Genomic DNA, 19,687 nt, shown 5'->3' on the forward strand with positions numbered 1-19,687 from the left:
CGCGGTCAACGGCGAGCTCCGCATCCCCTCCCATGATCCCATCCGTTTGCTTGTGCTTCCAAGGCCAGACGCCCAGACGATGCTGACCCCGACCATCGCTTCGGCGCGAGATGCTGTACCCGAGCGCCGTCCTGTTCGTGCAGGTTAGGAGCGCCGGCGACGAGTGGTCCTAAGGCTTCGAGGCATGTGCGGCCGCGACGCGTGGACTCGAGCCGAGGCTGGAATTCCGTCGGGTTTGGATCTGCTATCCAGCGTGGCGCCAACAAGCGAGCCCTATTGTCAGATTTGCTGTCAATTCGCTGTCGACTCGTCGAGAGATTAGTGGTCGGATCAACGAGAATCTTGAAAAGCGGTGGTAATTTGTAAAAAAATTAAAAAAAATTGTAGTTTTCCTAGCCAAATGTGGTGGTTCTTTGTAATTTTCTCAATGTTAAATGCTTTCTCCGATTCTAAATTATTGTCGAAATGTTACATTTATCTAGATGTTTTTAAAAAATAGATATATTCATATTTGGACAAATTTGAGTCAAAAATTAAGACGAGGGAGGTAACAAGAAAAAAGGGCCTACGATGTAAGCTGACTAGACTAGATCAGAGAATGTTCTTTTCATATCCTTCACCATACAATTTTACCGGACTCGAAGTGGAGTGGATAATGGCAACAGCATGTGACAACAAGCGTCTCACAGCTCACAGAAGGTAGAAAAACAAACAATAGCAATCGACAGTTGTGCAATACTGGAAAAGTGATAGTAGTAGCCTTTACACCAGGTCGAAGGTACTGCTTAAGCAGTACTTAATTAATTCAAAGTAATATTGCAGTTTTTTTAATGAAACAGCAAGAAGCCACACGAAGCAACAGCAGATCACAGCCTTTAAATTCTCCTCACCATGATCTTCCAGCTCACTTGTGACTTCCTATGAGAATAACAACAGCACGTGTTAATTTCTGGTTTCATGACAAAGAATTGATAAATGCTGGAGCACACACATGATGCAGGATACAACCGGCTGAAATGCAGATCTAAAGTATGCACTGGTGTCGCAAGAACCAATAAAAAGGTGATCATCCGACTGGATATACTCTGGATATGGAGCCCACTGCCATAGCAACATAAAAAATGCATGTCTTACTGTCGCACCCAGGATGCCACCGCTGCATGACGCGTGGGCCACCTCGCTTGCCCCCCGGAAGGATCGCACCCAGGGCAGCTCCGCACAAGTTGCCCGGCAAGTCGCCAATCCGGCAAGGCTAACCGGGCTGCGGGGGTTGCCTAGAAGGGCAGCAGGAAAAATCCCGCTTGGGCGCTTCCCGGGAAGTTTACTCGCCGGGGAGGGTGTTCCCGGATGCAAGTGTCCGTTACAAGGGCAGGAGCAACAGTGGCACCACGTGGCCGCTCGGCGGGCGTGCTGCGCGCAGGATTCGTCAGGACGAGGAGTGAACCACACGCCGGCATTAAAGGCTCCGACCAAAAGGGGATTCCTCGTCCTTTCAGCCTATAGTGACCCGCCTGGGGTAAATTTCAGGCGCGTAGACCCCTAGCTGCAAGGCTACCTAATCTGCATGCGAGCCAGCGCACCGAGGAGGAGCTACCCTAACTCTCTGCTCGCCATTTGTCACCCATGCACCGTGGCACCTGTGGCATCCCCTTCGGTATAAAAGAAGGACTTCCGCCAATGGTCAAAGGGTTCGGTTCGTTCGGATTCACGCTAGCACAGGCCAAAAACAGCAAGTAGCACTTAGCCAGAAAAGAGAGAGCACCCAGGAACTCCCCTCGGCAACTTGTAAACCTTTGCTCACGGGATAATAGAAAACACGGAAGCAGGACGTAAGGTTTTACACCTCAGGGTGGCCCAAACCTGGATAAACAATCTCGTGTTCATTGTGCGCGCTCGACATTGGCCTCGCAGGCGATCACCGGAGCGATCCCCGTCGCCCCCTGTCGAACCTCAAAGGGGGTGCCCACGCATCCCTGGTGTCTGAGCCCCGTGCTACGACATCTGGCACGCCAGGTAGGGGCGCGCGAGGAGAGCTCTCTGGTGGCCGCCGACGCCGTCGTCTACGGTAGTATCAGCCTCGTCTACTCCAACAGCAGAGCCAGTCGCCATGCCTCCTAAGCGGGCTGGTGACTCCCGGATCGACCCGCGTGAAGCCCGAACGGCACACACGCGATCGCACGACGTGCAGCCCGCGTCGCGGGCTCAGGAGAACCCTGAGCCCTCTCGGGCGCAGCAGTCGCAGCTGCCACCCCCACCTCCTGGGCCGTCGGCGGACAACTGGCTGAGCGGGCCAGCGGCTCCCAGCGCCAGAGCCAGTCGCGCGAGCGGCCACGATGCCACCCGCACCGGCCAGCAGGTTGAATCGCGGGCCGGAGACACACAGCGGCAGCTGCGCCATGAGCACACCGCGCCGTGAGCGACGCCGACGGGGTGGCACCCCACTCACCCGGGTGCGTTGGGGGATAGGGGGGAGGGCAGCCGGTTGGAGAATCGACTGCCCAAAGCCCAAACCCCGACAGAAGCCATCATTGCCGCGCGAGTCATGGTGCGGTACAAGCCGCAGCAGGGCACGCCGGCACACGAAGCATGGAGCGCGGAGCTAGACGCGCTCCTCTCACTCGCCGCCCAGCAACCGCAAGGTGAGGGCACCCCGGCGGGCTTAGGCCGCGGGAAGAACCCGGGCCGCGGAGACGCGCCCCGCGCCTCGGGGCAGAGAGAAAACGCTCCCCCGCATGGAGGGCCAGGAGGCGGGGATCCTAAGGGGTCCTCGGATTCGTCACCAACCGTCACACGGGGTGACGCGAGCGGCGTCCTGAACGCCCGCCAACAGGAGGATCTCCGCCAGCGCCCGAAGGAGCAGGAGGATGCTCCCATGGGTGACGAGGGTGGCTACACCACGTTCACCCGCGAGCTGCGCCGGGTGACATGGCCCCGCAAGTTCCGAGCGCCGGCGCTTGGCACGTACGACGGGACCATGAACCCGAGGGATTTCTTCTTGACCTACACGTTGGGGATGCACGCCATCGGTGCCGACGACAAGGTCAGGGCCAACTGGTTCCCGATGGTCCTCAAGGGATTGGCGAGAACTTGGCTGCTCAATCTGCCTGCCGGGTCCATAGCCACTTGGGCGGATGAAGCGACCGCCCCCGTACACGGGTTCGATCTCTGTGCCTTAGTGCTAGTCCCTGAATCGACTCACTAGTACACACAGTTTCAAGATGTAATATCATAGAACAAAGGTCTCAATATTACCACGAATCATCCAGAATTTAAAAGGTACTTACAACTTGCATAACTCCACGGGTTAGCTAAAAATAAAACAACTGTTTAGCAGCAGAAAGCGAAAGATACAAGGGCACATCAACACCACTGTGAGAGCGTGTTGGAATGTAGACCCGTAACCCAAACAAGCAGAACGTACGTCTTACTCGTCGTTGCAGTTTCTGCATCATTAAACGATGCAGCCACTAGGGTCAATATATTGAATGTATTGGCAAGATTCACTAGGAGTTATAATAGAACCTACCAAGTATATGCAGTATTTGGCAAGGTGGAGTTCAGGCTGTTTGCGTGGAAGCAAAACATAAATTATCCTACTACAAAGGAATGTTATAATAATGATAACTATTGGACAAGGGGTAGACACACCCATGCTCCTATTAACCTAGAGCACATTGAAGTGGATTCATCAAGTGCCCCTACCCTGTTCAAACCATCCATTTTATTTAAGAAATTTGAATGAGTGAGACTTTCCTTACAGCTCCACATCTAGTCGCTCAAATTGTCCGTTGCCGGTGACATGGCTAAGTACTTAGTTTTGACGCTCTCGAGAGTTTGTACACATTCCCCACAAGAAACCGACGTGTTAATCCCTTACTGTCCTCAGGGTAGAGTAGCAACGGCATCGATTACGAGATTTTCAGAGGTAATTTCCTAAACCACGAGAGAATCACGCTCCCCCTACACGGCTACCTTAGTACAATTCCTCGGGTCTAGGTTCATACAACTTACTCTTGTCTCGCTAGAGCCCATATAGCATTGTGGTTGTACTGGAAGCTTCTAAATAGGAAACTAGTCCAGTCTCGGTTACCCCAGGTGGCATTCCACATTTGCAACGTAGGCGCTTCCCAAATCCACGGAAGAGACGTCCATGGACGATCCATTCCTGAATTCACAGGAACTCGACTCAGAAGGACCCATAGAAATGGACCTGACGCCGCTAATTCTCAAAATCTTCAAAGCAGCCCATCCATCATGACGGTTCATTGGATTAATTGTTTTGCCTTACATCTAACAAAACATTTCATATCGCCAAAGGCATAACAATATCATAATGTAGTTATTTTCCCCACGATACTACCATAGCCTAGCATTCAACTACAATCGATGGCAATTTTGGTAGCAAGGAAATGACGAGGGTAAACTAGACTACCTGAGATTTATAGCTAGCATAGAGGTACGAGTAATATTCCTGATGCATCTAATAAAACACCTAGTGCATAGTAAAAATATTTAGGAGAATGATCAAAGTGAACTTGCCTTGTCCAAGGTTGTGGTAGTTCTCGCACTCTTCGCAACAACAATGAATACACTCCACACAATCTAATATAAAAGAAACAAACATACAATAAACACAACATTCGATACAAAAACCATGCCATGATGCATATGCCATGATGATGCACACAAAGGTTACTTCTAAAGTAAAAAGTTTTGTTTCTGTTTTGAAAAGTCTTTCAAATGACTTGGACAGATTATACAACACCAAAGAGGTAATTAAAGTGCATGACACATGGATAGGGTTTGAATAAAAAGATTGTGTGGTTTTTGCAACACAGAACAAGATTTAAAGTTGTATACCATTTTTATTCACAAAACAATTTCTTTTCTGGTCCTAATGGACAGAGAACAAGTTCAAATAATTTTATAGCAAGCTAACATGCTCAAAACTATTTCGAAACAATTCATTTGAAATTTAAACCATAAACCACTATTCTGTAAATTGCTTCTGACTAAGTTGTTCAAAACTGAAATTAGACAGTGCCAAAGTTCTACAAGTTTGACGATTCCAGAAAGGTGCGGATCACAATTTTTGGACAAACGGTTTGAAAGATATGATGCTTTGAAGTTATAGGGGCCTTTCTGTAAAAGTACATTATCCAATTCTGCCGAAAAAAATTAAAATAAAGCTCTACCACGTCGTAGAATCTGGTTGGCCCGGTTCTAGGGTTTCCGACCGGCGGGGCTAGCTCGCCTGACGGCGGTGGCGGGCGGCGCAGGCAGGGCGGCGGAGTGGCACGGCGTGCGGGCGGCGCAGGCGGCTCGGGCGCGGGGTGGAGCGCACGGTGGCGGGCAACGCGGGCAACGCGGGCAAAGCGACGGTTGCCGGCGCGGGCGGCGCGGGGCGTGGAGGCAGAGACGGCTCGCGGCGAAACAGCACAGGCGGGGCAGCACGGGGCGGCACGCGGGCGGCGGTCGGCAGCGAGGAAGAAGGCCCGCACGGTCGGCGGAGCTCCAAAAGCTAAAGCGCGCGCGTCACGGGGTTCGCGCTGGAGAGAGGAGGAAGGAGATGGGGTCAGCGCGGAGAGAACCTCACCGGAACGGCGGCGAATCGCGAAGAACGGCGACGGTAGCAACGAACTCCGGCGAGCAATTAATCTCTAACCGATGCGAAATTGGACGTGGGGTTTGGGGAAAGTGGAAGAGGAGTTCGGGGGCTTCGATATGACGCGCGGGGTTTCGGATTTGGAGTCGTGTGCGCGGAGGAATCGGAGTGGAGGCGTGGTCGCGGACTCGGAGTCGTGCGTGGAATCCGGAGGCAGTTGGAGGAAGGAGATGACACGCAGGTCCCACTGGTCAGTGGCCGCGGGCGGCTCGGGCTGGCCGAGCCGTTCGGTCCAGTTCGGTCCGGTTTTCTTCGGTTTTTCTTTTTCTTTTATCTATTTTCTGTTTTTGAACCTCAAAATTGATTCGAAGCTCCAAATCACTCCAAATAAAATGCAACAAAATTTGAAAATCATATTTTCATATGGTCTAACTTTTGGACCAAGAATTTCCCCAAAATAAAATATTTTAAAATATATTTGCCTATAACATGGCTTTTCGGGCACTTAGGCTATCAAAACAAATTATTTTTCAAAATAGTTTCAAAAGCCAATTTATGGGATAGCTTTATATATGCATTAAATCCCTTTTTAAACCAATACCCTCATGGGTTAAATTGCAAATACTCAAAAGCAAGATCAAAGCCCAAAATCAAATAAAGGCATTTTTGCAAAAGGGTTTTCTGGGCAATTTTTTTGGGTTTTCAAATGTGGTTAAATGTAGAGTGACATGATGCTCATGATATGCAATGCATATGAAGGGTTTTGAAATTTGGGATGTTACAACGGATCTGCGCGAGCAGTTCGTGAGTGCGTTCCAGGGCGGCTACAAGCGCCCGGGAACCATGGCGGAGCTGCACACTGTGGTGCAGAAGCCGGGAGAGACGTTGAGGAGCTTCGTCAACCGCTTCTCCAGCCTCTCTTGCTCCATCCCGGAGGCGGAGGCTGCCGCCATCGTCAACACCTTCGCCATCAATGTCCGTGACCCCAAGATGCGGGAGAAGCTGAGCACGCATCGGATCCAGACGACACAGGATCTCTACGCCCTGGCGCACAAGTGTGCCATGGCCGAGGAAGCACACTTGGCGCCCGAGCCTGTAGCTTAGGCTGCCGCGAGCCCAGCTGAGGGCTCGCAGAAGAAGGGCTCCCGAAAGCGTAACGGGAAGCAAGTCCTCGCCGCGGAGTCGGGGGCTACCGCGAGGCCTGCGAAAAAGGCCTCATCCGGTGGCGGGTCCGGCGGCAAGCCGGACGACGCGCCCGGTTGCCCCATCCATGCCAACGCCACCACAACGCACAGGATTGCCGCATCGTGCAGGGTATCAAGCAGAGGCGCGAGCAGCGCCATGAGGAACGACGAGTGGCCGGCGCCTGCTTCAACTGCGGCGACATCGGGCACCTCTCCTGGGACTGCCCGAACGACCCCAGAGCGGGGCCGAAGCCTGCTGGTGGGGGCGCCGGCAGGGAGGAAGCCCAGGGAGGACGCGGCTAGGCCCGTGCCGGCAGGGAGCGCCCTCCCCGGGGACGAGATAAGGCTCGCGCTGAGGAGCAGCGTGAGTCTGATTGCAGCTCGAGCGACGAGCCCGGCTTGCAAGAGCCCCGCGGCGTCGCCTGCATCCATGGGGGAGCTTACGCTCTCTCATCCCACGCCGCGGTGAAGTGCCTCACCCAGGAGGTGTGTGCGCTGTTGCCGGACGCGGAGGCACAGCAGCCGCTGAAGTGGTCGCACGTGCCGATCACCTTCAGTGCCGATGATCACCCAGCCCGGGGTTAAGGGGTTCTACCCTTTGTGGTCTCACCGATCATCAACAACGTGACGGTGACCAAGGTCCTGGTGGACAACAGAGCGGGGCTAAACCTCCTGTCCGCCACGTTAATGGAGAAACTTCAGCTGCCGCTGGGGCGGCTGAAGACCACCGACCCGTTCATGGGAGTGAACCCCGGAATCGTGCGCCCCCTGGGACGCATCACGTTGCCGGTTACCTTCGGATCCCGGGAAGCGTTCAGGATCGAGCACTTGGTGTTCGACGTGGCGCACACCCCCATTGCCTTACAACGGGATCTTTGGTCGGCCGGCGCTGACCAAGTTCATGGCAGCGACTCATTGCGCCTACGGCATGATGAAGATGCCGTCCACGTATGGTGTCCTTTCGTACGACCACAAGGACGTAGACTAGTGCGTTGGCGAGGTTGTCAGGGCCGCCGTCGCAGCCGAACCGGCGCCGAAGACGTTGCCGGGAGTAAAGGCTCGTTGCCGGGCGACGCCCCCGCTACGAAGAAGGCCCGCGCTACCCCGCAAGGACTTGCCAGGGGAGGTGCAGGCTCAAGCCTACGACCCAGCAAGGGCCAGAAGCTCAAGGAGGAGACCGCCAAGGTGAAGAAGCTGCCCCTCCAAGCCGGCAACGAGGAACGCACCGTCACCGTCGGTGCGAACCTCACCGCCGAATAGGAAAGCGCCCTCATAACTTTCCTCCGGGAGAACGCCGACGTGTTCGCTTGGGAACCATCGGATCTCCCTAGAGTCCCTAGGGAGGTGATCGAGCATCGACTCGCGGTGCGCCCTGACGCCCGCCCCATCAAGCAGAAGATCCGCCGGCAAGCACAGGAGCGCAAAGATTTCATCAAGCAAGAAGTGGACAAGCTCAAAGCTGCGGGGGCTATCAGGGAAGTACTGTACCTGTAACAGCCCGAGACCAACCCTTTTCCTTTTAAGCCCTTTTGGACTGTTTTGTAATTTATTCATCTTCATCATCTGTCATGCTCATGCCATCATTAACATGTTGCCATGACATTAGTATCATCTCACATGTCGCTTGCACAAGATGTCACTTCTTTTGTGTGCTCATGTGTTTGCCATTTGTTGTGTTTCTAAAAGCCTAAAATTATTTTGTATAAATCCTAATTTGAGTTTGACAAATTAATTCCGGATCTAGTTAAGCCAACACACTCTCTCTTCTTATTCTATTTTATAACTCAAAGTTTAATTAAAATTTGAGTGTAATTGTTTGATGGGCCTAAAGCCAGCCCATCTAGCCAAACCCTAGTTTCCTAGCCTATAAAGCTAGCCCCCTTCCTCTCTTTTCTTTCCTTTTCTTTCCCTTCCTTTTCCTCCTGCCGCCGCCACCCTTCTCCCTGGCCCGACCCCCCCCCCCGCCGGCTGCTGCTCCCTGCCGCGAGCCCCATGCGCGCCCCACCTCGCCACGCGTCTCCTCTGGTCCAAGCTTCGCCGGAGTCCGCCCTCTGCTCCGGCCGCCTCGTCGCTGCCTCCCTCGCGCGCTGCTTCTGCTCCACCCGCGCCTCTGGCTGCCTCTTGCTGCTCGCCAGGCCCAGCCGAGCCCCCTGCTTGCCCATCCTCTCCAGCCTACAAGCCCAGCTTGCCCAAGACCAGGCCGAAGCCCATCTCCAAGCCCAGGCCCGTTGGCCTTTTTCCCTTCTCTTTTCTGGTTTTCCTTAAAATGTGTCCCTTATTTGTGGGCCCTGCCTGTCAGCCGCTTGTTGTTGCCGCTGCTGTGTTGCCACCGCTCCGCGTCGAGACGCCTCGCTGCTGCACGTGTTGCTGCCACACATCGTCGGCACCGTGGAGACCAACATCGCCTCGAACCCCGGAGCCGGAGCCTTCAACAACTATATCGTCTACTCGACTACGACGACTACGTGTACGACTACCTCATCTATGTCGACTACTTCGTCTACATCGCAACGCCGCAACGAGTCCAAGGTATAACGAGCGACCGTCCCGTGGCGTAGACTCGTAGATTGCGATATATGAAATGCATGTGTTGTATGAGATGCCGTGTATGTACCGATAGTATCGATAGATGCAGGTACCTCTTTGCCATCGGTGTTTGCAACTCCGATCTTGTCGGTTATTTGAGTTGTTGTTAAATTATGCATTGCACCTATTCACGTCATTGTCATGCATGTTAATCAATTAAACTCTATTCCTTGCATATGGAGTTGTTTAGATGCTATGTGTAGATGTTTCGGACTCCATTTAACTTGGTAAATTGTAAATCGGATTTACTATCGGAATACTTAATATGTCATGCATCATCCCTATGTCACGCATCATTCCTTGATTGCGCATATTAATTACCATGTGTATCTTGTATGCTTATACTTTCCTTTTATGTCGTGTATTTGCTTCTTCCTCGCTAGTCTTCGATTCCTACAACGACGACTACGCTTGTGTTCTTCTTCCAGGATTCTTTCTCAATTCCGGGCTATTGAGTACTCCAGGTAAGCAGCCATTCCTTGACCATGTTGATTATACCTATTGCCTCTCCCTTAAATCTTGCATTAAGTTACGATCTCAGTCTTGTCACGATGCCTCTAGGATTGCATAGTTTTTTTTAGTCAGCTCTACTCAATTGCCTTTTGTCCTGTTACTTATCTTATTACCATGTCACATGTTTGTTGTTGCCCTACATCTTGGTCATTAGATGTCATGCTTAGCTGCGAGTCTAGTGTCCTTATATCTGGGGTTCCACAATTGCTACATCCACATGCTACTTCCTGTATTTAAATTGCAATTATTAAACTGTGATATGATATTAAACTGTAACAAGGCAACGATGGGAGGCCGTGCTCTAACGCATTGGTGATTTGTTCCATTTGCGCCGACCTAAGGACTGAGTTCTCGTTTTCGCCGATCCAAGAAACTTCGCGCTAACCGCTCGTGGGAGAATATATGGGTTCCCCCTCGACTTAGTACTTGATCCTCAGCTCTTCCAAGGGCCACATAGTTCGGGCGTTCCATTTGGCATTTGCATTGCATGCACACAGAGATTCGTGGAGACTTGTTGGTGACTTTGCATTCATATAGGATTGTGGCACTAGTCTGGAGTGGTCATCCTGCGGGCCCTGAACCACTACCAGCTGTCCACGCAACTCTTGAGTCCGTACGACGCTTCGGCCAAGCTCTCGTTTCGGATAGACTCAGTTGGGTTGGTCCCCAGGATTAGTTGTGGGGCTTGGAAACGTCGTGTCGCCCAGTCCTGCCGACACACATCTTTGTGTGTTCCTACTCAAGTGGAAATAAGGGTTGGACGAACGTGTACGGGTAATTGGCACACCCTGCAGGGATAAATCTTTCGGAAAGCCGTGTCCGCGGATATGGACGACTTGGTTGGTCATTACTTGTCATCGCACGGGGCTCCGACACCGGGGGGACGGAGTAGTGGGCGCGTGATTTCCGCCCTAACCTCCCCCTCGAACAGGGAAGTTAAGGCCACTCCGCGCATTACTCCTTTTGATTAGGAGTTATCCCCGCACACCCGTAGGGTACGAAACCGGCCGTTACCAAACGGCCGGGTGTTATAAAGATTTTACCGCTGCCCAAAAGGGGAAAGCACTCTATCCGCACGGCCTTCGTCTTCACCCTCCCTTTGCACCTCACATCCAAGTGTTCTTGCTAGCTTCCATCTTCGTCCCCCATGGCGCCCCCCACCACCAGGAAGGGAAAGGAGGTGCAGGTCTCAAAGAAAGCGGCGGCTAGCAAGAGCGAGGAGGCAACCAGGGCAGCCGCTGTCAAGGACCAGAAGAAGCGGGAGATGCGGGCCACGCTCGCCTTCTACCGGCCTGGCTACAACGACGAGGCGCTGGACAAGATCCGGCATGCCGTCACCTCCAAGTTCAACGAGCACGGGGAGACCCTGATCTTCCCGGCGGGCGCCGAGCACCAGGACAAGGACTTCCGGGTGTTCGGGCGCTTCATACTCACCGGGCTGGTGCCGCCGTTCTCGCTGTTCCTCCACGCACTGATGGAGTCGTACCAGCTGCAGGTGGCGCAGCTCCACCCCACATCGTTGTTCCTCCTCGCCACCTTCCAATTCCTCTGCGAAGCGTTCTTGGGGGTGATGCCGTCGGTGGCGCTCTTCCGCCACTATTTCTACCCCCGGATTGACAACGCGAAAGCGATGTCGTCGGGGGTGGTATTCCGCGCACGCAACCAGATGAAGTCCGAGTTCATCGTCCGGTCGGGGAAGAAGATTGAGAAGGTGTGGCGGGGCGACTGGTGCTGGGTCCGAGTGGAAGACCCCCAAGAGTTCATCTTCTCGCCCACAGAGTTGCCGCAACCCCACAGCTGCTGGCAAGACAGGTACCACCGCGACGCCGATCTCCTCCCCATCATGGAGAAGATCAAGGCACTGCGGCTAGTAGGGCTCACCAATGTGGACGTGGCGCGTACCTTCCTCCACCGGCGCTTCGCGCCGCTCCAACTGTGCTCCCGGCCCGCGTGGATGTACACGGGTCCCGGGGACATGATACGCCTCCACCAGGACGGCATGGATTTGGAAACCCTCAGGACATGGGTGAGGGAATCTCCGACGAAACCTTCCAATCAACGAAGTTCCCGCCGAGGGTCTTTTCCCTCCATGCCGGCGTTGCGGCACTCAACGATATCGTCGCCACCTTCCCGCCCTGCAACGAGTGAGGGTTGATGCACGACACCCCCAATCGGGCCCCGCGCGCTCTCCTGCCAGCACCTCGCGAGAAGCAGGTGCTCGAGGAGAGCGGGGGCAAATCCAAGACCAGCTGGCCCTCCCTCCAGTCGTTGGATGACGAGGCGGGCCAGGCTACAGCGTCCCCGGAAGTCGTCCCCGTGGACAACGACGACAAGGACAGCGACAACGCGCCCCTGATCGTGCGGAGATCAAGGACGTTCGCGGCGGCTGCGGCCACCTCCTCAGGGGCCACGGCGGGGTCTTCCCCATCGGCGATATCCGCCCCGGCAGCGGCCGCCAGCCCCGCGGCGTCGGCCGCCTTGGGGGCGCCCGCCGATACCTCGGCAGCAACCACGTCCGCAGGGGCCGCCAGAGCCTCAGCGGCGGCCGCCAGCACCGCGGCGGCAGCTGCTCCGAGGGCGTCTGCCGATGCCCCGTCGGGGACCACCCGCGACCCGGCAAGGGCTTCAGCAGCAACAGCCGCCTGACGCCGTGGCGGCTTCGCCATCGGCACCCGCGACACCCCGGGTCGCGGCGGCCCCGCGGGCACCTACGGCGCCGCCCGCTCGGGGGGTCTTTCGAGGCTTCGCGCTCCGGCGCAACCCCCCGAGGACCAACTCGCCGGCGAGCGCCAACAAGAGGGGGAGGAGCGACTACCCGCCTGCTACGCCGAGCAAGAGGGCGTGCACGTACGCCGGCGGACCCGACCGTCACAGGGGCTAGTGGCGCCGTCATCGCGCCACCAACCCGGCAAGGATGAAGCGCGCGAACACCCGGAAGTCGTTTTTCTGGTGGTCGGCGCCGGCGGGGAAAATGAGGGTCTCCCCGTACTCGTTGAAGCGCGAGGCGACGGCGTGCCGGCGTGCCGGACCTTGTCCAGTGCCTCGCCGTTGTAGCCGCGCCGAAAGAAGGCGCACGAGGCCCTCAGCTCCCTCCTCTTTTGGTCCTTATCCGAGACGGGCTTCTAGGAAGCCGCCTCGCTCCTGCCGGCTGCAGGCCTCTTGGAGCCTTTCCCTTCCTTGGGAGCGGGGGGCGCCATGAGAGATGTGGGCCAAAGCTGGCCGGAGGCAGGGGTGCGAGGAAGATTGGAGACGAAGGGGAAAAGCTGGGGGGGCTAAGTGTTTGCTCCCTAGCACAGCGGTGGGGTCTTATAGCGCCCCGGCGTCGAGCAACGGTCGCATCCCCACCCTACGGGTGCGCTGGGATAATTACGCCCTAAGAGGGGATAACGCGGGGCGTGGCCTTAACCACCATGTTTAATGGGGAGGTTAAGGCGAAAATTTCGCGCCCACTACTTTGCAGTAACGGCAAAGCCCTTGAAGCAGTGCATAAGCAGGGCCCCAAAGCGGCTCGGGACACACGCGTCGGTTAAGGGCGTAGCCCGGCAACCGACCAGGGAAGGTTCTACCCGGAACAAGCGTTGCCGGCCCACGCCCGGGGGCTACTGTCGCACCAGTGGCACCCAGGGTGCCACCACTTCATGACGCGTGGGCCACCTCGCTTGCCCCCCGGAAGGATCGCACCCAGGGCAGCTCCGCACAAGCTGCCCGGCAAGTCGCCAGCCCGGCAGGGCTAGCCGGGCTGCGGGGGTTGCCTAGAAGGGCAGCAGGAGAAATCCCGCCTGGGCGCTTCCCGGAAAGTTTACTTGCCGAGAAGGGTGTTCCCGGGCGCAAGTGTCCGTTACAAGGGCAGGAGCGAGCGGGAGCAACAGCGGCACCACGTAGCCGCTCGGCGGGCGCGCTGCGCGCAGGATTCGTCAAGACGAGGAGTGAACCACACGCCAGCATTAAATACTCCAACCAAAAGAGGATTCCCCGTCCTTTCAACCTACAGTGACCCGCCTAGGGTAAATTTCAGGCGCCTAGACCCCTAGCTGCAAGACTACCTAATCTGCATGCAAGCCGACGCACCGAGGAGGAGCTACCCTAGCTCTCTCCTCGCCATTTGTCACCCATGCATCGTGGCACCTGTGGCATCCCATTCGGTATAAAAGAAGGACCTCCGCCAACGGTCAAAGAGTTCGGTTCGTTCAGATTCACGCTAGCACAGGCCAAAAACAGCAAGTAGCACTTAGCCAGAAAAGAGAGAGCACCCGGGGACTCCTCCCGGCAACTTGTAAACCTTTGCTCACGAGATAATAGAAAACACGGAAGGAGGACGTAGAGTTTTACACCTCAAGGTGACCCGAACCTGGGTAAACGATCTCGTGTTCATTGTGCGCGCTTGACATTGGCCTCGCACGCGATCACCGGAACGATCCCCGTCGCCCACTGCCGAACCTCAAATGGGGTGCCCACGCATCCCTGGTGTCTGAGCCCCGTGCTACGACACTTGCCACAACGAATTTCTGATTATTCACACTTCGATGAGATGCCGCTAAATACAAAAAGATCAGCTGACCACTAAATTCAAACCTGAATTGGCAAATGGTCATAACTTGAACTAACTTGCTAGTGTTGCCAACTCTATGTCAGTCAATATCGAAAATCATTCACCAGGCTGAGAATCTTAGATGCTAGTTGATTAGCTCTTTAAAGTTACTGTTTAGTTGCCTTTCGGCTGCAGGTGGCAGGTAGTTATTTACACTCCATTATCCATTATCTTAGGCAATCAAAATCTACTTCCCCTCCAAAAGAAGTATCTAAACAGTAACTTTAAATAGATGAAAAAGGGCGTCTAAATCGAATTAAGCTACTGCTACACTCTTGGAATCAGACATATGACAAGAAAAAAGGGCACTGCTAGCTACCGCTGCAGCTGGTTGTTCGTTCGATCTTGAACCCTGGTTTCATTACTAGCTCCTGATCGATCCCTGAACAAAGGGCAACTTATTTTGCCTCCAGATTAAACTGGCAACTGTTCATTCAGTCTTGAACAAGTTTAGATTCAGATACACCACCAAAGACAACTTATTTTGACCCCCAAATTAAGCTAGCCTGCATCTTAATTAATTTAGCTCATCATGCACATCTACCATATTTCTTTGAATCTTCCCATCAAACAAGTATCCGAAAAAAAGCAGAGAAATCAAAACTCAAAATGATAGCCAAATTAACCCATTCTATAGCAGCAGTAGTGTAGATATTTACCAGAATATAAAAGCCCTTCAATTTTACGCAACTCTCTGATGAGACGACAAAATCACAGCTACAACAAAATGAATAGAACATAACAGAGCAGAATTTGAAGGTACAACTATTAAACGCAGACAAGTCTAGAGCTGAAAGGAGTTGTGGACTATGACATAGGGAGATCAGTAACAAAAGTTTTCCCATGATGACATAGGGAGATCTGTACTCTATATCTATACTACCTATTAATTTCTAGTCGATGCCTGTTCATGCATCCTGTCTATCTCCCTTCACTGCATAACTCACCCCGCACGCACGTTTTCTAAAAAAACACGTCGTCCATCGCTCACACATCCCTCGACTCTCCTATCCCACATTGCTTCTCCATGGCCTAGCGCAACCCGAGGCCCTGCTGGGGTTGCCGCCACTCCTCTCGCTGCTGCCGCTACTTCCGACACTGCCGCCTCCTCTCCCGTCCACTTCAGCATGATCAGCCTCCGGCCCGCCGTAAGGTCACCAACCACGACCACCGCAACATTCTTCCACTCGACCGCATAATCCTTGCCTCCCAGTCCTCCGCGTGGATGGCCTTGCGTATGGCAGCAGGGATGGCAGCGGGGTGATCCTGGAACCAGGATGGCAGCGGCGGCGCTAACGTGCAGTTCCAACCTCTTGGCCACCCACGTCCTCACCACCGGCACGCATTGACCCCCGCATCAGATCAATCAGCAACCCTCAACGCATTATTCTCCTCACCATGGTGCACGAGATTTGCTGCTAAGCTTTTATACAATAACTCCCTAACACCCCCCCCCCCTCCTCCCCTGAACACAAGGTCCCTACTCCTTTATCTCCTTGTTTCACTGGTCGATGGATCTGAAAGCACTGGTTTAGCACCTTGGGGAATGGTACATTGTAGTTTCTAAAATGCATAACAGTAATACACTCCTGTTGCCTGTTGAATGCTAATTAACAAGCCTTAATATTCATAGCATCATGCCATGTACTCTCTGTTCATAAATGGGAGCAGAAACAGAAGAACACATCTAGAAATGGCTGATAAATATCAGGGCAGAGCTAGATCAATCCAATCTTTTCAATCATCTTTTGGTGAATGGTCACCTTGAAACATGCTTTCAGAACTTGAAGGTAATCGAGCTAGCTCGGCACTACATGAGCATATTCCTTGCATTGCTTGTTCTGGCATGAATCACTATCACATCTCTTATTTTATTTCTGTTCTTAAATGAAACCTGCTAAAGCTACTTTCTTTGTATGAGAGAAGTGGCGATTCAGACTTCCTGATGTGAGTCATGTAGCCTTTTCTTGAACCCCTACTTCCACACCATAATTTCTAGCTATTTCCAACAATAGTATTTATGTTACATGAAACAGCGACTACGGATACCAATGCCACACCATTATACAGTTCTATTTATAACAGATTCGGAAGTTCTGTTCCAATCTGAAAGTGGAATTTGGCGAATTTGAGAAATGGACTACATAAAATCGTGTGATCGATCTTGTCTTTACTTTACAAAATACATATGATTCTACAAATTCACCATTCCATGAATGTCCGTCTTACAGTTTGGAGTATATGGACCCATATTGCTTGATATGAAGATTCACCGCTAATTACTGTTTTGTACCAAAGTTTAAGAAGCTAATTAATTTCTTCTTCTTTTTGAGAAATGGGGGCAACTAAACACAAATTGAAGCAGTGAACATGCTATTACCCTCTAATCGATCATTGTTGTACTACAACTAGAACTTAGTAAAATGAACAGATTAAAGTTCAAACTTAAGTTTCAACTTTGCAACCATACTAACACTCTCGATGACCAGCAATCAAGCCATTAACATAGTCAAAAACAGTAATTCTTACATCTTTCCAATCAGCATCTAATCCTTAGACCTGTGCTGCAGGTTCTGGCTCTTTTCCGTTCTTCGCCACGGTCTCTTGCTTGATCGGTACCTGTAATTCAAAGAGTGTTAATACACCGCAAACACCATACGGTGACAGAGACCACAGGAAAGCCCTTACCAAGTACATCCAGCCTGTAATAACCACAAGCAAAACGGTGAAGACGGTAAAGATATACCACTCCTTTGTCGAGGCACCATAGCTACTCAAAAAGAAATGATACATTCAATCGACGAAAGGACGAACAAAATTAAATATGGCAATGGATCAATCGAAATGTTACCGGGTGTGGGTGAGATAGGTGTAGAAGTAATTAATGGTGATGAAGAAAAGGAGCATCGGACCAGCAACCAAGCACTGTCTGCTCAGGTAAGGTGCTCCTGGAAGGCGCATCATCAAAAGATGGCCCAATAAGACCACATGAACAGCGAGTACAGCGGTGAAGGACAAAGCAGTCTTCACAAGGCTTGCCGCGTCGCTTGTTTTCCATAAATCAAATCCAGTAGAGGGCACGCCAGCAGGTTTCACCACATTTAGGAGCCCACTACGAGCCGCAAATGTGAACCCAACCACGAATGGATAGCTAGCCATTGCCAAAACGAACTGTCCATTCAGGGCAATCTTGGCCTGGATGGAAATGGAAATTATCAAATATGTAAAAAAAAAGAAAGAAGAGCAGAACATTCAGACACATCAGATTACGAACTAACATGATAAAAGGGCCTTCTCGTATGGACCAGAACACTGAACTAAACATACTAAAACAGATAGATTGATGATACTACAAGCCAACGGAGACAACACTAAAAACCAAACGGAAAACCCTAATCCTCCCGTTCGTCACCCCAACGGAGACAACTTTTTTCCAATGGCGTACCCGTTCGTTTCACCCCAATCCTCCCAAAACCATGGGGAATGGTAGGGATTGAGAGGGATTGTACTCCCTCCGTTCCATAAAGATTGGCACGGATTTGAACTAGCTTCATGCCAATCTTTATGGAACGGAGGGAGTAGTTCTTTTCCCCGTCAATCCCCCTCAATCCAAGGGGATTTGCACCAAACCGAACAAGGCCGGTGGAGGAGGAGAATCTGAGCAAAAATGTTGCGAGCGCGGGCAAAAGACGATGATTTTTTCTTCTTTTGAACGGGCTTGCAAAAAACGCAGAAGATACCTTGCAGAAGAGAAAACCAAAAACCCAAATCCTCCCGTTCGTTTCGCCCCAACGGAGACAACTTTTTTCTAATCACGTACCCCAATCCTTCCAAATCCATGGGGAATGGTAGGGATTGAGAGAGATTGTAGTTCTTTTTCCCCTCAATCCCTCTCAATTCAAGGGGGTTTGCACCAAACCGAACAAAGCCGGGCGAGGAAGAGAATCTGAGCAAAAAAAATTGCCTTTTTTGATTCCTGTACAGCGCGGGCAAAAGAGGACGGTTTTTTCTTTTGATCGGGCTTGCGAAAAACGCTGAAGATAGACTTGCAGAAGAGGGAAGAAGGGGGGCCGAAGGGGAGCGGAAGAAGGGGGGCGGAAGCGGAGGAACCTAGCGGGGGAACGTACCCTTGCAGCCTGGTCGGCAAACTTCGCTGCAGCTGCATTAATTGAAAAGTCAGGATCCGGGTCCATCGCCGATACTAGAATATACACAAATTCGAATAGGAATTACCCAGCGGTGCCGCTTCGGTGTCCATGATCTCGACAGCAACAAGGGCTAGTTGGCTACACGCACACGCAAAGTGAGAGCGACGGAGACTGGAAGGACCTGAGAGCGACGGAGACTGGAATTGGAATGAGGAGCCGAGGACTGGGGTTTTGAAGTCCGTGAACTTATTTCCCTTTGATTTCCATCCTCCAACCAATAGGAATGTTTACACGGATATTAAAGCAGCCCAAGGACTGGGATGAGATTGAGAGACTAAGGGAAGGATTTTGGCAAAAAAATTAAACTAGAGTTTGGCGAAGAGGCACTGGCTTGCCAAATAGTTTAGTTGGCTGCCGTAGTCCCCTTCAAAAAATTGTTTAGTTAGAAATCATCCAAACAACTACACAATTTTAAGGATGTGCTTGGATTGAGCCCACACTTGACCAACCAGAATTTGGCAAGCCAAATATTCACAAGAAAATTGAACTAGAAATGGTTAAAGGAAATTGCCTTGTCAAATAGCTGGTCACCATCCAAACAATTACCAAATTTGGTCAATGACGAAAAATTTAGCATGACACATGTTGGCACCGAATCAAACACACCCATAGTCAATGATAAAAAAATTGCTACGATTTGGAATGAACAATTAAAATAGGAGAGTATGGAATGACGTCCAGATATTATTTCAACGTAATAATGAGTTCTCAAACCATTTGCTTAAACGTCAAACGTCTGAGATATAATCACACCCATATTATTATTATTATTATTATTATTATTATTATTATTATTATTATAAAGAATGTTTTGCTATTTAGAAGTCACCTACTTTTAGTTAGAGATTAGTCGACTGACCATGGGATCTTAATCCAACTGCAACACGTGGGAGAGAAGAGTAGATAACGCTCAGATACTAATCCAACGGCTCCAATGCGACGAATGAGCATTTTTCTTAAAAGTCAAGCCTCTGAGATATAGCCACGCCCTATAAAAAAAAGG

The 19,687-nt window shown here is 52.0% G+C and overlaps 1 protein-coding gene across 6 annotated transcripts; it reads right to left on the minus strand.

Annotated features, from left to right (window-relative positions):
• Positions 1 to 723: 723 nt before the first annotated feature.
• On the minus strand, positions 724 to 18,820 carry LOC100828966. 6 transcript variants are annotated; one of them, XM_014900287.2, is made up of 6 exons: positions 18,710 to 18,820; positions 18,604 to 18,635; positions 17,328 to 17,671; positions 17,165 to 17,246; positions 17,006 to 17,095; positions 724 to 918 (listed from the first exon to the last, which is right to left on the minus strand). In XM_014900287.2, the coding sequence occupies exons 1-5, from the start codon at positions 18,732 to 18,734 to the stop codon at positions 17,030 to 17,032; spliced, it is 549 nt and encodes a 182-aa protein (XP_014755773.2). In that variant the 5' UTR covers positions 18,735 to 18,820; the 3' UTR covers positions 724 to 918; positions 17,006 to 17,029. The 6 variants fall into 6 exon arrangements, with proteins under 6 accessions (XP_014755773.2, XP_014755775.2, XP_024313867.1 ...); XM_014900289.2 differs by lacking the exon at positions 724 to 918 and adding an exon at positions 15,205 to 15,993; XM_024458099.1 differs by lacking the exon at positions 724 to 918 and having other exon boundaries at positions 16,604 to 17,095; positions 18,710 to 18,819.
• Positions 18,821 to 19,687: the final 867 nt, after the last annotated feature.

This window comes from Brachypodium distachyon, chromosome 1 (assembly GCF_000005505.3).
Source record: "Brachypodium distachyon strain Bd21 chromosome 1, Brachypodium_distachyon_v3.0, whole genome shotgun sequence".
NCBI classification, from domain to species: Eukaryota; Viridiplantae; Streptophyta; class Magnoliopsida; order Poales; family Poaceae; genus Brachypodium; species Brachypodium distachyon.

Coding starts and splice junctions, on each gene's coding strand:
- LOC100828966 (XM_014900287.2), bottom strand. CDS start 18,734: ATGGACACCGAAGCGGCACCGCTGG. Junction 18,636..18,709: donor CACCGAAGCGGCACCGCTGG/GTAATTCCTATT, acceptor CAATTAATGCAG/CTGCAGCGAAGTTTGCCGAC. Junction 17,096..17,164: donor TTACAGGCTGGATGTACTTG/GTAAGGGCTTTC, acceptor TTTGAATTACAG/GTACCGATCAAGCAAGAGAC.